The 17246-nt window shown below is 40.3% G+C and overlaps 1 protein-coding gene across 6 annotated transcripts in view; it reads right to left on the reverse strand.

Annotated features, from left to right (window-relative positions):
- Positions 1-17246, reverse strand: part of BMPR1B (bone morphogenetic protein receptor type 1B) — a 251679-nt gene that overhangs the window by 26556 nt on the left and 207877 nt on the right. For 3 of the 6 annotated variants that reach the window (XM_064711043.1, XM_064711047.1, XM_064711046.1), the window contains one exon: positions 2585-2741. In XM_064711043.1, coding sequence (XP_064567113.1) covers positions 2585-2724 — 140 coding nt within the window. In that variant the 5' untranslated portion in view covers positions 2725-2741. Of the gene's footprint in view, positions 1-2584; positions 2742-13074; positions 13202-16801; positions 16828-17246 lie in introns of those variants that run through there. The other 3 variants (XM_064711048.1, XM_064711042.1, XM_064711044.1) reach the window with 3 other exon arrangements.

Genomic DNA, 17246 nt, shown 5'->3' on the forward strand with positions numbered 1-17246 from the left:
ACCTAATAACCAGCTAACCAGACACCTAATAACCCCTCTTTCCCAAGAGAAGGCTCAGGATCTTCTTTTCTCTATAATCCATAATTACAGCTACGTAGCAGAGAATTTAAAAAAGGAATTACTACATTAACAGTTAAATAGATGCAGGGAAAACAAGGGGTGTTGAGTCCCTCACACCTCACTGCAGCTCTCACACCAAGGCAGTGGGAGCCACAGCAATGATCACTACCATGAACATGATTGTTGCTGACAAGCCATGAAGGCAGTGCATTTAAATTAATTTAATTTGTTTTATGTTACTCCAAACTCCTCAGCAATTTTTCACTTACGCTGTTGCTCACTGGGCAAGTGGCAAGGTGGGTACTGCTCAGGTGACAGCACAGGGCAGGAGAGAGGACCTGACCTAAAGCAAGTCTCCTGATTGTTCCAGGAAACTCCTAACTGGACGGAAAAGTGATAAATATTTGATGGATAAATTCCAGCTTCAATTATTATTTTGATGTCTAAACTGGAAAAAATCATTCTGGCAATAAAGCAGAACATTCAAGCCCGAAGTATTCAAGGATTATGAAGACAAAAGGAATTACAATTTTGTGTTTTATTACCACTTAACTGCCTATCCTTGGGCATTAACACCTAAAAACGTTTGACATTTGACACCATAAAGGAGACTGAAGAGAGTTTCTTTAAAGTACTGCAGTGAGGGAAAATGCACAAATGCATTCTAACAGGACATTCACTCATAGTTCCATAAAAAATAATTAATGCCAATGATGCCTACAAAGCAACGTGCAAAAGCAGGTTATCCCACAGCTGGGGGATAAACCTTGTTCAGTCAGTTCCTAACATTGATCCCTTTGTGCTTCCTAATTCAAGGATTTAAAGGTGATCTGCAAATTCCCTGTTGCTGCATGTGTGAGACAGCACATGGGAAAGCTGTGGCTCTTGCTGGGCAGGAACAGGAAACAGCTGATTGACGCTGCAGGGGACCAGCAAATTGGTATCAGAGTGGGGTTTTACAGCTTTTTAAACTGACTGTCATGTGAGAGCAGTTAGGTCTAACTCCTGGCTGGAACATGGGCTTGTAGGAAGAGGTTAGAAAGGGGGAATGGTATTTACAGCTGTCACCAAAACTTTGATATGTTTTAGTAGGAAATGGCAGGCTGAGAAGAATTAAGTCAGGCTGCAAACCCACGCTCAAAAATCCAACACAGCAATCAGTGCCTTCAGCAACCTTAGGCTTTCCCCCTTTCTCTTTTAGATACACTGCCTCAAAGAGCTGACACATCATCAGACAATCTCACCTCAAAGAGCACTGCATCTCCAGCAGGGCTCACATCTTTGCCCTGCTTCGATGCCTCTCTGACTCCCACAGCTCCACCAGGCTGAGAGTTGGTGTCTCCAGTATCACACCTGCTCCTAGCCAAGCAGAGAAGTTTAAATCCCTCATATGGAACGTGAGGAGCTCAGCCCACCTCTGCTGCAGCTAAAGCAAACTGTACCTGCACCTCAAGCCAAGAGAGGTTCATTCAACCCTCACTCAACAGCAATTGAATGTGTTCAGCAAGAGCTGCTTTTGGGTAGGGGAACAGCAGCTTGGTGCCCCCCCACAGGTCCCCTCAGTCACCTCTGCTTGCTTCAGCCAGGGCCAGGGCAACACAGACCAGTGCTGAGGCTTCAAGGAGATTGTGCACATCTGGACCTGCCTCTCCCCCAGGGAGCCAAAAGGTCCTGAGGAAGCAGAATCCAACCCAGATGAGAAATATGTACTACTCTAAGCCCAAAATTAAACAGAAGGCTACAGCTCATAGACAAAAATACTCAACACTTCACCTCAAGATAGTTTTCTTTTTAGCATAGAAACAAAAAAAAAATAATGAAACCCAAACCCCAAAGCCTTAAGGATCTACAGATACATCTGCTTTAGACACAAACAAAGACCAGGGTTCTTATAAATAGTATTCTATTAAGAGTGATTACAAATTTATAAGCATTTATTGACATTTCAATATATCTTGTATTTGTTTAGGTTTAGAGCAAATTTGGGGAAGAATTTTTGAAAGGAGCTTTGGTGGGAAAAGCAGATTTAATCAGCTCTTCTCTTTAACTGGTCTGGGAGGAAAAAAATTGCGTTCTTCTTCTCTCTCCCCCTTCACTCTCTCTAACACTCCTAAAGGTACAAAACTTATTATTATTCAACATAAACAGAATGAGACGACTGGGGATAAAAGCATCATATAGTCAACTCAGGACATTCTCCACTAGGTCTCCTCTCATTAACTGCATGCTTCTTTAAAAACAAAGTTCAGCCTTCAGAATATTTCATACGCAATTCATTAAAACAAGTATTATCTAAAATTATAAATATATGTATGCCCTAATAAAACAAAGCAAAACAAAACAAAAACCAACAACCTTGCAGCTGATATCTAGGTAAAAATTACTTCTGATTTTTAGACACAGTGAAAACCAACTCATTTACATATAACTGCTTGAACAAAAACTGCAACACCCAACTTGGGATTGCTGAGCTGCCACGAGTTTGTTTTGCCATGCATTATCAGCAGATATCCATCCCACAAACCTGCAGGTGTTGTTGACCGAGTCCTCAGGGCAGTGGTGGTGGCACTGGCAGGACAGCTTCTTCTGGGGAGGAGCAGGGGCCGTGCTCTCACTGTCTTTTCTGGTCTCCATGCTCAGCTTGCCAGAACTTCGCAAGGCCATGTTGTCTAGAAAACTGGCTAAGAGAGGAAGAAAAAGAAACAGTTCTAGGCTGTATTGCAAGATCAGAAATGAAGCCTTTAAACTGCTTCTACCTATCAAAACTTCAGAAAGTTATTAGAGATGAGGGTTCACTACAGAGTGTTTTTCTGTAGTTTGACATGGTCACCATGGTTGAGCTTATTGGGCCTCGGTGGTATTAGATCAAAGATACTGATGTTTGAGCTCTGCCACTGCCTGGAGATATATTGTGCTTTTATTATTACATATTGCACAGTACAGCTTTTCTTCTATTGCATTACACAGGTCAAATCCTTGCTTACACCTCTGAGTTTTCTTTATCTCCACAGCACTCGGCACAGATCTACATTCACTGAACCCCATAAAAATCCGTGGGATTTATGGTAGTCCAGGCAGAACAGAACACGAGCATACAATTCAACAAAGTCTTAACAGAAAGTGATGTTCTTTCAAATTCAACAGCATGTTCTGCCACTGAATTGCAAAAGCCTTGCTTGGAAAACAAGGGAAAGAGCTCACTTCTGTAAAAGAAAAGTCTATAAACAAAGTAAAAGAGAAGAATGTGGTTTCGGATGAACAATGCTGAAATATATGGAGGTGATTATTTCTAAAAATATCAGAGTACTGAATCTCCATGGAGCTGGTGGAATACAGCTGGAGATGTTGGTGACAGGCTAGGAGATGTTCAAGCACCCTCCTTCCCCCAGCTCTACTCATAAATATCAACTTTCAGTCCTTGTGAAAATTTTAAGCCTCAAAGACAAAAATGAGATTAGCATGAAAAGCTTCAACTGGCAATTCCTCTGTCTCTTTTTGGTTCCCTGTAAGAAATCTTACCAAAGGGTGACTTATAAGCAGCAGTCTCCAACAGAGTAGCTGAAGAGCTGGCTTCAAGTGCTTGATTTAATGTTGTCTTTATAAACAACTGGTATTATAATTACTTTGACTGCTCTTCACTCTAAGAGTTTTCCAAATCACCATAATTAGGATTAATTTATTGTGGAGCTGATAAATAATTATATCTTTTTTAGCTCCCTATGGAGAGATAGGGTGGGCAAACAGGCAGAGGGGATGGGGACAAGCAGCTGCACTTCAGGGCTTGGACTGCAATCAACAACTGAGGTGATGAGAGTGAGGCTGAAGGACTCTGAAGCAGTGGAGGAAGCACAGGGCTCTTCTACCAGTCCTTGCCCTTAGGAGGACTGATAAAGCCCAGTCTGGGCTCCTGGGAGCATGGGACCAGCCAGGGCACACCATGCCTCCAGCTGCATATCCCTCCTCTCCTGTGCCAGCTCTGGTGGCACAGGACAGGCACTGGGACCAGCAATTGGCTGACAGGCTTTTGTTTTCTGCAATGTAACTTGACAGAATGCAGCTTATCCCCAGCAAAGTCAGGAAAAAGCTGCAACCTGTTAGCCCTGGGAGAAGTGGGACTTTGCACATAAGAACACTGCATTTAGAGAAGTGCTAGCCTTTTTAACACCACAGCTCTTCCACTCCTTGCACATTCCTTGCACAAGACATATATCAATAATATCAGGGTGATACACATGAAAGAAAATCGTTCACCATGCCAGACTAATGCTCCTATGAATCACAAACTCAAACAGCTTGGCCTTTGCTCAGTACCTCTGTATGCCACTGAAACCAACTGGCCTCTTGATCAGCTCACCTCTTTCTAAAGTCAAACCAGATCACCAGTTACAAAACATATACAAACCATGGGCTCATAACCCCTGTGCCCAGCATTAAGATATAAACTGGATTCATGACATAACTGGCTGCTAGTCCCATACTCTTTTCAGTAAGATTTGGCAAAATCAGAACTGAATGCATGAGTTCACTCAAGGTGAATTGTGTGTATGTGTTGCTGTGTACTCACAGCTGTACCTTAAGATGAAGCAGATGCTTAAATTAAGAGAAAAACAATGCACTGTTGTTTGTTTCTTCTAATATGATTAGGGAGCCTGTGCATAACAAATTAATATCAAAAGATATTTGCTCTCTGGGTCACAGGATTAGGGATTACCTAAATTCCCTTTCAAACAGCCATTTTTTCAGTAGTACTTTGTTACCATTGGATGGGGAATGTCCATATTATTATTCCTGTCAAGGATTTTCAGACTTCAAGCTCATGAGGCAACCAAGTGAACTTCTAGCTCACAAGTGTAACAGTTTACTCTGTCATTTCCACAACTCTTTCTACAAGCTACCTGCAGTTTTAGCAGGGATCTTTCTCCAACAGGGAGTGTAAAGACAAAAGCTTATACCTAGCACAAAAAAAGGGGGAAGGTTTAATTATATATTTGATGGTGCCTGAATATGTTAAATTTAGGCAGCTAAATGCCATCCTCATAATATATACAACCACAAATCATTCACTTTTCCAACAAGCATAAAAGAAGTCATACCTAAACACAGTCTGTGGCCATCACTCACCAGTGATGTGATCATGAACAGCTTCTGCAAAACTTGCCATAAACAACAGCTTCCACCCCTAGACCTGTTGCACTCCCAGATATAATAAGACAGACAGAAGCTGCTGAATTGGAATCAAAAATCTGAAGTACCAGCAAATCATCAGAGGTGGGTATTTAGAGATGTAATGTGGATATGGGAAAATTTAGGACAGATGGGATGGCATTCAAATCTACACGTTCCAAGAGTTGAAATTAGGAATGCAGCCTAGTATTTTGCTTCCACATAATGCCCAGAGCAAAACTGCTGCAAAATCATACCAGTTCATGTCAAATATATTAGATCCAATAAAACAAAAATAGGCAGGAATAAGACAGTTTCAATCAAGCTCTTTTCTGTTTTCTAAAATTTAAAACTCTTCTCACTCTATTCTCTTGCTCCTTTCACACCTTCGTTTCCTGGCTGCTAGCTAAAATGACGGGCAGATCTTTTGCCTCTGAAATTCAGGTGTCTCACCCAGCAGATAACCATGGAGCATCTAAGAACTCTTCTCCTCCCACTCAGAGCTGAGTTTCAACAAGGTCTCTTGACTTCTATGTCTGCTTGACTTCAGCACAGAAAGGTTTTCCAGCAGTCCCTTCCCTAAAGGAAACGTGCAGGAAGGAACTCACAAGAGAAATGGGGAGAACTTTGCAGCTTGGCAACAAGTTCCTCCTGATTTCAGGTGTGAAAAGCACAGTTTGGGATGGTGAACAGCTTGTTCATCCTGCATTTGCTGCTATTCTGTAACAAGCACATGTTGGTCATGCACACCTGGCTCTGTCTAGGGTTTAGAAGCCCTTTGGGTTTTGAAATCTCTCCTAGAGCTCTGAAAACAAGAGATTTCAGGCTATTTAATCTTGGCTGCTTCTTTGTTGTAACCTATTCTGTTGCAGTCTGCTTACAGTCAGCTTCCCATCCCTTAGGAGAAATGCAAAAAACAGTGGTATCAAAAATAAGGTTATTTTAGTCTGATGAGAAACTCACTGACTGCATCAGGGAATTCATCAAAGCTGTTGATCACCTGAAGCTCATCATCAGACTGGTACAGATTCATCAGGTTCAGCTGAGTTTCTCAGCTTAACTTTCCTTTTCCGCTAAAATTCAGCATGTACAAAGCACCATCCACCACAAGGACTGGAAGTCAGCTGCCAGGGCTTTGATGTCCCTTTGGAGTGCTACTCCTGAGAAATATTTTCCTCTCTAGGACTGGGACCACTGGAAACTGTGATGTGGTGGCCTCTGTTACAAACCTCTACCTGGGAATGGGGATGTGTGCAGCATGCTGCTGCTTGGTTTTTTCCATGTGTTAGTGTGTTTCTCCCTCTATGCTTTGGGGTCCCTTCCAGAAAGGAACATCTACAAAGATCCTGAATTCAGGAGAAGGAAAACAATGAAAATAAAGCGCTGTAAAATGAAAGTCATTCTCATGGTCATACAGGATAATGTTAATGTCTAATTTAAACCTCTACTAACCTCCAGAGTCAACAAATAAACCTTCTTGGATATAATCTTCCATCTATCAGCACTAAGATTTGCAGCAAATAACTTTGTCATGTGGCAAACCCTTTCATGGCATTTCAGGGAGTTCTGCTGTAATTTTTTACATGTGTGAGAAGCATCATAGATCCCCACTCCACAATGACAATTAAGAAACTATAAGGATGAATTCTAACTTGGTTTTAAACAGTGTGGTTGTTTGTTGGTTTGACAGGTCTGCAGGCAGTGGTACCTCACACACAAAAGGAAAATCACCCATTTAGGCTTAACACTGGCTCAAAAAATATCTGATCTAGAGAGCCAGCCTTTCCGTGTACATTCAGTCCTCAAACTCTCTGCCATGGCTGCCAATAAGTACTTCAGCCCCTGCCAACTGTAGCCATAGCTATGTGATTTGGACAGAAATTTCTCCGCTAGAATCTGGATAAAGCCCAGTGACTCATTTCACACTGGCCCATGGCCATTGGATGGTAATGACTTTTGGGCACTGCTCCGATTCAACAAGTCTGGTAATGCAGGAGGTGAAAAGCTCTTTATTCTGTTTCTCAGTATTCTGTGGTTTGAAGTTTAAGCCATCCTGTTCCTGAAGGATGAAGAATTAGCAATAGTTATCTTAACAGATTGATTTCTGTGCCACAGCTGTGAGATTTATATGCTGTCTATGCAGTGAAAAAAGCAAATATGTCATGACCTTGCAGGGGTTCGTAAGGAGTAAAAGTCAGACTTGTTCCTTCCCCAAAGAGATGCTAAGGACAAAAAAAAAATTTAAAAAAAGTTCAATACCATCCATTCACGTTTTCCCAGTCTAATAACAACATCTGGCCACCCCCTGACCGCAAGCAAGGCTTACAGCTTCAGGGTAGGCACACACCAAAGAAGCTCTACACACCAAGGAACAACTTGTTTCAACATATTTCAACTGCTCCTTTAAAATGGAAATTAAGGATATTCATACAAAACTGTCTGAACTGTAATTGAAAACAAACCCAAACAATGCAAACCTGAGAAGAAAATCAGTCAACTTGATAAAATAGTTAAGATGGAAATTTTAAACCACAAGATGATTTCATCAGTGTTCTGCACTAATCTACATAGTGTGCTTTTCCTCAAAATAGACTTTTATTAAAATACAAAACTATCTTGCAACATCCTGCTGGAGCTTCCTATGCCATATGATTAACCACAGCCTGATGACTACCCACCAGGCCAGGGTTATACCATCAACATGATTGTTTTAGGAGAAAGGGAAATAAGTTACTGCTAACTCACTGTACTTTACTGCTCCCAGATAAAAGAATTTCCATGGGATATTTTTTGGCAAATAGTCAGCAATAAAAACACAGCACAGTTAAAAGACTTGAAATAAATTACACCTCTTAACTCAGCCTGATCCACTGTGTAAAATAGTCAAGAGGTAACAGTAAAACACTTTTTTATTGGTGATAAGTACATAACAGAGAAGGAAAACTGGATCATGAATTTCCCTTTGCTGCATATTCAAGGCTATCATAAAATTCAAGGAAATATCAGATGCTGAGATCTTCATATTTTTGATCCAAAACTACAGCAAACAAAATCTGGTATTAACACAGCAGAAAAAAAACCAGAAAACAGCACACTTTGCTTTTCAGTATGTGACTATATTGCACTAGTGAGCCCAAAGTGAGATTAGTATCAATGAGTGCTTGAAAACAGCTGTACCTTGATATACGCCCACTGTAATAAACTGACATACTACAAAAAATGTAACATTGTAGGGCTTATGTATGATTTGCACCATTTCCCACCTATGCTGGATTTCTTATACAACAAAATGCAGAGAACCTACAAGTTGCTCCTTCTCATCTCTATATTTCAAAATTTGGGGTGGTTTTGTTTCTATTCATAATCCAAATAAGGTTTAAAATAAAATGTGCTTTTAAACAACCTGTCAAGGCAGTTTTCTTAAAAACTGTTTCTCTACATATTCATAGAATTGCCACTGACTTCCGATATAGCTACAAGCATCCAGCACCACATTAAATGATGTCTTTATTTTTCAAAATTATTAGCTAAAAAGTTTAGCATGTAATGTAATAAGCTGTGACAAAGCCACTGAGAAAACACCCTCCAAACTAATATCCATTCTATACTCACAACTTACAAACACAAAGGCTTCTTTGCTAACACAGCCCATGGCAAATGCACGTGTAATTTGCTGTCTGCTTTCCTCTCATTTCTGGTGCCCACAGTTAATCTTTGACATATTTTTCATTTGGAAGAAAATGGAAATTGGTTGGCACATTTCTATAGCATGTACCAACACAACATTAAAAAAAAAATAGAACAGAAAGACAACTAAAATTTTCAAGGGAAAGTGCATGCAAAGTGTTTTATCCTGTTAGCTTGGACTCAGTAAAGTCTATCTCTATCCAGTGTAATTCCCCATTAATAAATATTCCCCAGCTGTGTCAAACACCTTGTCTAATTCTATCTTCTACAATCCTTTGGCTCAATGTATAAATTCTCTATGACAAAATAAAAGCTTTTAAAATATAAGTTAGTCTTTAATATTTGCAAAGATGAATGAGCAGGTAGTCCATACATTTCTCATTAAGATACCAACACAATTTCTTTATTTTAATCCCTTTTCAGGAGCTGTATTTTACACAGCAAAGGTAAATGTGTTGGAGCTATCCATCTGGAACAATCAAATGCAAATACTTCATAAATACTAAGGTGAGATCCAAAGTCCAGTGTGAGAATCACTGATTCTTCTGGACACAAATAGAGATATTGAAGGTCATCTTTGCATCAGACCATACTCCAGGAATCTCTGACCCAGAAGGAATACTTTAAGGAAGATGTTCCCTTTGTCAAGGAGGATTGGATTAAAGAATACCTAGACAAATTTGATATCCACAAGTCCACAGGCCCTAACGGGATGCATCCATGAGTGGTGAGAGAGCAGGCACACACCAGAATGAGTCTACTCGTGATCATCTTTGAAAGGTTGTGGCAATCCACAGAGATATATGAGAACTGGAAGAAAGGAAATGTCATCCCAGTTTTCAAACAGGGCAGGAGAGAGGAACCATGGACCTACTGGCCAGTAAGCCTGACTTTAATGCCTGAGATCAGCTCACTTGGATAGAGCACAGTGCTAATAACACCAAGGTGATGGGTTTGGTCCCATGTGGCCATTCACTCAAGAGCTGGCCTTGATGATCCTTGAGGATCCCTTCCAATGCGAATATTCTGTGAAAAAGAATGATGGAGCACCTCATTCTGGAGGCCATCTCCCTCAACACGAATGACAAAAGAGTGATCAGGAGCAGTCAACATAAATTCACTAAAGCTGAATTATGGTCAAAACAGGGGATGGAATGTAGGGCACAAGTATGTAAAAAAAGACAATTTGGATATCAACAAACAGCAGAGTCTGTGCCACACTCTAAATTAAAAAAAAATTTAAAAAATATAGGAAGATTATTGTCAACATCCTTATGCTGTCATTTCTGCTTCTAAGCTGCAAATCACCACATATTCTTCCAGTTCCAAGCAGCAAACACCAAATGTGATCACCAAGAGATTATGTAAATGTCACTACAAGTGATCTTGAAAACTCTCCTGAGCAGCAGCAACAGGGGAAAGAATACACAGATGGGAAGCAATGCAATGTGATACCACTGCTACTAATCCATGCTTTGCTATCTGATCTTTAGGAAAGAGCAAAGATTGCACTGGGCAAGCTGCAGATTTTTACTTATTATCATTTTAGATGATACTGAGATCGAGGGATTCAGAGAATGGAATTTAAATGAAACAGCAAGAGACAGCTTTGACCTCATGGATCTCTTAGATATGTTCAATAAATCACTGTCTCTCCTGTTGCCTTTCCAGAAGAGAAGAAACACAAGAGCACCATGCAGCTGAGACAAAAATAGTGCCTGGAAGATAAAAATACCAGCTAGCCATTCTCACTTCAAGATCAAAGACTGCACCTGGATATTAAAATATAATTAGCATGTGCACATGCCATGCCTGCAGAAACCAGTGCCAACACTATTCAGAGGTGCTGGTGCCCTTCTGACTGACTGGGTTTACCTGTTCAGGAGTAAATGTGACATAACCCCAGCTCAGCCTAAAGAGCATTTACTTCCTAAATTACCAATTCCTTTCTAATTTCTGCTACACTGGTGTCATTCCCTTTCACTCTTCTTGTAAGAATAAATTAAATAATGTAGATATTCACAAAACCAGAATTGTCATACAGCTATTTTGGTATAAGCATGCTATATTTTTAATGGTTTTGTTTTGGTTTTTTTTCAAATTCTGTAGTCATAGATTTATAACTTCCTTTAAACTCGGTTTATTGATTAACTTATCATGCTTCCCAGATCATGGGGATGATGATGCTTCCTACCTGTTCCCCTTCCAACTTTTCCTCAAGTGCGTGCTTATCTTCCAGAAGGACAGATTATTTGGTGTCAGAAAAAAATACCTAGTATTTTGATAATTTTTCATGGATTAATGCCATCTGCTTCCTAAAATCCCACGTGTTTATGACACCCTCAGCAACTAACTGTTGCTGAATGAAGTTCTCAGGGACCTTCAGGAATTTTTCTGCCTGGAGGCAAATGCCACCCTGACAGGTCACCAGGCCCAGCAGAGTTTTAAGCAACTGAACAAGTGACAGTATAAATTGCTGCCCTGTTAAGCTGCCAAGGCAGGACTGCATTGAACTGACTGCTGCTACTGTTGGCCTCACCACACACGCTGTGCAGGCATTTGAACTGCATGAGTGGAAACCGTAAGCAATGAAGAAGATCTTTGTGTTCATGAGCGAGGGCCGAGGCACAAACCTTATCTTCTGCAAACACAGCTGAATGCAACAGAAAGTGTCATTGACTTACTCACTTTGACAGAAAACAAACAAATCCATTTAGAGGGGGAGGAAAGCATCTCTACTGCAAACCAAAATTAAATGCACGCATAAAACAACAATAGCAAATTCTGACCGCAGACATAAGCGCTACGGTTTTCCAGAAGTGTTTGAGCAGCCTAAATGCACTTCCCTCTCTGAATGCTCCAGAGATCATGTCTGGGCAGGGAGGGAGTGTGTGCCACCCATGCCAGTGACAGTGCCACCAGCCCATCAGCCAGTGCCCACCAACAGGCTCCCATGCTTGCCCACCCACTCAGGCCTCTGCAAGAGGAGGAACCAGCGCTCAGCCCCACTGAGTTTGCTTGCTATGCTTTTTTCCCAATGTCATACACATGTACCTTCACAGCTACACTTCACACACAACCTCAAAACCTAAGAAATGTGCACTGCAAATACCCTTGGCAAGCTCACATCCCATGTGCTCTTCTCATTGACCAAAAGTTTTCAAGAGATAAATGTCAACCTTTCTTTCATTCTCTATAGATTGCTCCACAATTCTCATAAAATGTAAAACCTTTTTTTTCCAGTGTCCAGCCAGTAGGAGAAAAAATATGAACATATGAATGAGTAGGAGAAGAAGTACATGTGGTTTTATTATTTGACTATTTCTCCAATTAACTAGCATTTAAAATGTATAGAACAGATGCAGCATTTTAATAAGCATTACTGACATACACAAGCACTATCTATCACCAAAGTTAGACAGAAGGGTGACAATCACTAAGGCTAAAACCAGTCCCAGCTCTGAAATTCAGGCCCACAATGCAAACCTGGCACCAGAATTAGCCTATTACTGCCAAAACACTTATTTTTAAATTAACTTCAAATCCAAAGATTAATATAAAAAAGAAAAAGTGAAACATCCTTTTAAGTTCAAGATCAGGCTGACTTCCAAGTACTAGTTCTAAAAGTCTCTTTTTCCTCAATCCTCACCAAAAAGAGTAACAGGAAGCCTTTTGTTTTATCTGCAGTATTTTCTCTGTAAATCTACCACCTTCCTCCTTCAATCTACACCAACCAAAGTGCACCTAAAGGCTTGCATCGGCCTCCTGACACTGTACAAAGCCTGACCCCCAGTCCAAGCCAATGAATAGGAAATCTCCAGTGTGTGTGTATGTGTGTAAATGTGTCCCTGCAGGAGCCAAAGCTGCAAACACAAGACCCTGTGCACCACGAGCAGCTGGCTCCCTGCTGCCCCACATCTTGCCAGCACCCCAGCAACACTGCTCTTTCTTCAGTCCCTCTCTGACCTTTCTGAAGAACCCACCAAACTTCACTCTTTTACTTTTTTTTCCCCCAGCCTCATAAGTGTTCTGCTCAAGCCAGGCTTAAAAAAATAAAAAAAATTATAAAGAATATAAAAGAAAGAAAAAAGAAGAAAAGGGGAAAGACGAGGTGGGGGAAGCACAAGTGCTTTGTGAGCTGAAAAGCTGAAGCTTTCTACTTACGCAGAGCTTGGGCGCGCTCGCTACATCGCTGCCAGATTCCCCCAGGATGAGGAGTCATGTGAGGAGGCAGAGGGTGGCTCTGCTAAGCAAACACAGCACCGTAGGCCGGGCTAATCCTGCACCTGTGGCGTGTTATTCAGCAGCAAAGAAATGCAGCCCCGGCTGCCTCTGCTTAATACGGCTCAGCTGTTTCCCTCTGCGCTCGCTTTGATTGTAGGCTGGCAAACAATATTATTCCAGCCCGGCGCAGAGGGGTACTCAGGCTACATAGGATGTGACAGTAAAAAGGCAAAAGGCAAAGAAAATCCTGGAATTACAAATAAAACAAAGATCCCGAGCAATACAGAGTTTCTAACTCATTCCAGATGGTTGGCAATGCCTTCCAAGGTCAGTATATAAAACGCACACGGAAGCTGGAGCCTTCTGCTCCTCACCTCCCTTTAAAGTGGGGCTACTTGTGATACAGGATACACCACAGTGGCCTGGCCCTCATTTACCCAGTCCAACACGTATTTGCTTCTGAGAGCAATCACAAGGAGGTTTCCATGGGGTTTTAGGCTTCTTATGGTACAAAAAATGCCAATTGAGAACAGACTATGAAAAGAAATGGCATGCAACCAGCAATTTGGGATTTTTTTTTTTTTCAGAGAAGGATCCAGAAAAGTGGTTGTGAAGTTGCTATCAGGATACATAGGCTTTATCATAGCACATCACAAAAAAACCCCAGAAAACTCCCACAAAACCAAAACAAAAAAAAACCCAAGAAACAACAGCCAAAAAAAAAAGCCCAAAACCACACCCAAACAAACAAAAAAGAAAAAAAAACCCACACCAAAAAAATAGAAAAAAACAAACCTAAAACTAAAACCAAAAAAGACAGGAAACTTCATAAACTGCATCAAACAGCATCAAAATTTGGTCCCACCAAGGAACAATAGCAAGATTTTCATTTCAAGGTAGAGTACACAGCCATTGAGAGCATTTTATGATCCTGACATTTGCTGCACAAGCTGGCTAACCACTGTCAAAATTCCCTGTAACTGTGATCCACACATATTTATATAAAACAAAGCAGTATTATTTAAAAACAAAACCACACAGATTAATATTTCAGATACTTGAAATAATTTAGTTAACTTAATCTGGTAATCAGGATTTATTACAGATAATTTGGCCATAATATACCACACCTCCTCCATATAACATCTATCATTTCCATGGTAGCAAGCAGCTGTCAGAGGTGAGCAACAGATGCTGTTACTAATGTTTCTTTCTGATATTGACCTGTAAACATCACACATTACAGTCACAATACACTCCCAGCATTTGTACTGAAATGTTCTTCTCTACAAAATGATACTTCAGCTTCTGCTCCATCATTCCCTAATCTAATTCCACGTTTGGAAACTGGTGATGAAAAAAAGAGATATCTGCACACTCAGAACTACATATCAAATTTCTTGGTGGAAGGTTTATTGCAGCTGCTGTTTACCAATGGGATTATTTCCAAAGAAATAGGAGCTTTATTCCTATGAGAAAATGCTCATAAGTTATCTGGATCTATATGAACTTTCAACTGGTTTCTTATAAAGAGCTAACTCTTCAAGATTCTGACTAAAACAAGTAGGACATTTAGATATTTGATAAGACCACAGAGTAAAATGTAAAAAACAAGACTTTATACAACAAAAATCAAAATAAAAAAACTGCCTCCAATTTCCTCTTTCAAAAAATTTGCATGCTTTATTTTTTTTTTTTTTTCAAATACCTAATTCCTTTTTGGAGCCTTATACATGCTTTTTTAAAGCTATCTGATATGAGCAGGGGCAATGGCTAAATTTTTCCTCCTCCATACTCTGATCTGCTCCTGATTCATCCCTAGTTTAGAGAACTACCTGTAACTCCATCAAGACCACATGTACCAAGTGAAAGAGACAGATGATGTCTAAATTCCTGCCAACACAATGCTGAATCGTGGTCCTGCTAGAAACTGCTCAGTGCTCCTGGCAGCAATCACATTCCTCTCTTTTAACCCTCTGAGAGCATCCTGCTCATTCTGCCTTGTGTCTCCTGGAGCTCACTCATGGCAACATCCACCAAAATCATCTTCAGAATTTTAAGTTGTTTTAAGTAAGAGTTGTAAGTAGTTGTAACTACTTATTTGAATTTGAGACTTCAAAGCTTTTGAATTTGCTTTTTTGGTACCCTGTGGCCTTTGCAGTGCATGTGGTGTTACCCAGACTGTGTTCTGTACCAGCCTGCTGCTCTGCCAACACAAAGCTCAAATCCTACTTCTGAGATAACCTGAAAACTCAGAAAAACAATGAAAAGCATGGGAGCTGGAACATAAACAAGACTGATATAAAGTGTCTTTAAGTAGGAACAGCTTTCATATACAACCAGTCACACACCTAGATGTTTAAATTTAATTATCTCTCAAAACAGTGGACTAGATGGCTGTGGAGACAGAAATTGGGGATACAGACTGTTTTGTATATCGCTGGCTGAACTTCACCTCAAACCACCAAAAGCTTCCTGCTAGATTGCCTGGTTTGCTTCTTCCTGCTAGATTGCTCTGGTTTCTGTTTGAAACCAGAACATAGTGCTGGCTGAAATACTTCTAGGGTGATATCCACCTCACAACACCTACATCTGCAATTTCCAATAAATACTCCTCTTGCAAGTTAAAAAATTCAGGAAAAGGTCATATTGACAAGCTGACAGAAGGTAAAAGAATATTAACCCCTAACACCATAAGCCATCATTCCTCCCCATATTATTTTAGTTTGATGCATAAGCAAGGAACTTTTGTTCCCAAGGTAATAATAATAAAGCATTACTGATGGGTGGTAAATCCACTTGACTTCTCTTTCTTTCTTTCCCTTCTCTCTTCCCAGAGCATGCACTTCACTCTATTAAAAAGGAAAGCTTACAACTCTCCATTCACAACTAAACCAAAGGTCAGGAAAATGCAAAAAAAAAATCATCTTTCTTTCATTTAACAAATTTAAATGTGATATAAAAAGGCCTAGAACAAAATACAGTAATTGCCAGCTAATTATTTTCTCATCCTCTTCCAGGCCTCAACACAATGCCTTTGTTAGGCTGCCTGCCAGCGACTGGAACATTTAAATACACTGAATTTCTGCAAAGACTTTGTGTTGCAAAATGTGCTCTGATGGGCAAAACTGAAGCAAATATCAGAGCAATCTGACATTATCCACCTTAAAAGATGAGGGAAGGGAGAACACGGTGCGCTGCCAACTCCCCCTCAGGTTTGTGTCCATATTCCTAGAAGAGTTCAGTAACAGGAGGTTGGAGGTTAGAGGTGGCCAAGGACAAGTTTTGGTTCCCAATTAACACTACTGAGCCATGAAAGCCTTGTCTAGCAGGCGCCATCACATGCAAACTATCCTCCCACTGCACAGGGCCCTTGCTCTCTGCAGAGTTCAGTGTCTCCGGGCTTGCCCAACAGTGTAAGCAGAGGGATCATTAGTTATGACTAGTAGAGTCTAGGAGATAATGTTGACTCTCATTTCAGGAACTATTAAGCTATAAACACTGCGCTGAAAGCCATTTATCTGCATTTTAAGATAAACAGAGAAGCTATTCAATTAAGTAGACTGCAAGAAATAAGCTACAGATGCCAAATCGAACAACTTTTAAACTCCAAAAGAGAAAATCCGTGCATTTAATAAGCGCAATTTTATACCAAGAAATTACTCACATGGTAGTTCATAAGCAGCACAGCTTAACCACCCCACCATGTCTGATAAAAAAAATACAAATCAAAGTGTAATTATAAAACAGTTAAATCCAAGCGATGTAAATTACATGCACTTACAATTTACAAGTTCCTACAGCAGTGCCCAGTGATTGTGTACAAGGTTACAATTTTCATACGGCAGTATTTACATTTTATCTCCACATCGCTACAATTTGAAAATGAGATGCTATTCCAGACCTCCACAAATGAGATAAATGCCTAAGCTGTCATGTTGAAATCTGCACTTGCTAAGGAGAACATTCTTCCTGAGATAAGCAAAAGTATGAAATTAATTTCTCAAGTCTTGCCAACCAACCAGATTTTTTAACTGAGTATTATTCATCTCTTTGGACATATCGCTATGCGATCTTTAAGATACTAGCTTAAAAAAATTAAAAGAAAAAAA

This window comes from Zonotrichia leucophrys, chromosome 4 (genome assembly GCF_028769735.1).
Source record: "Zonotrichia leucophrys gambelii isolate GWCS_2022_RI chromosome 4, RI_Zleu_2.0, whole genome shotgun sequence".
Taxonomy (NCBI): domain Eukaryota; kingdom Metazoa; phylum Chordata; class Aves; order Passeriformes; family Passerellidae; genus Zonotrichia; species Zonotrichia leucophrys.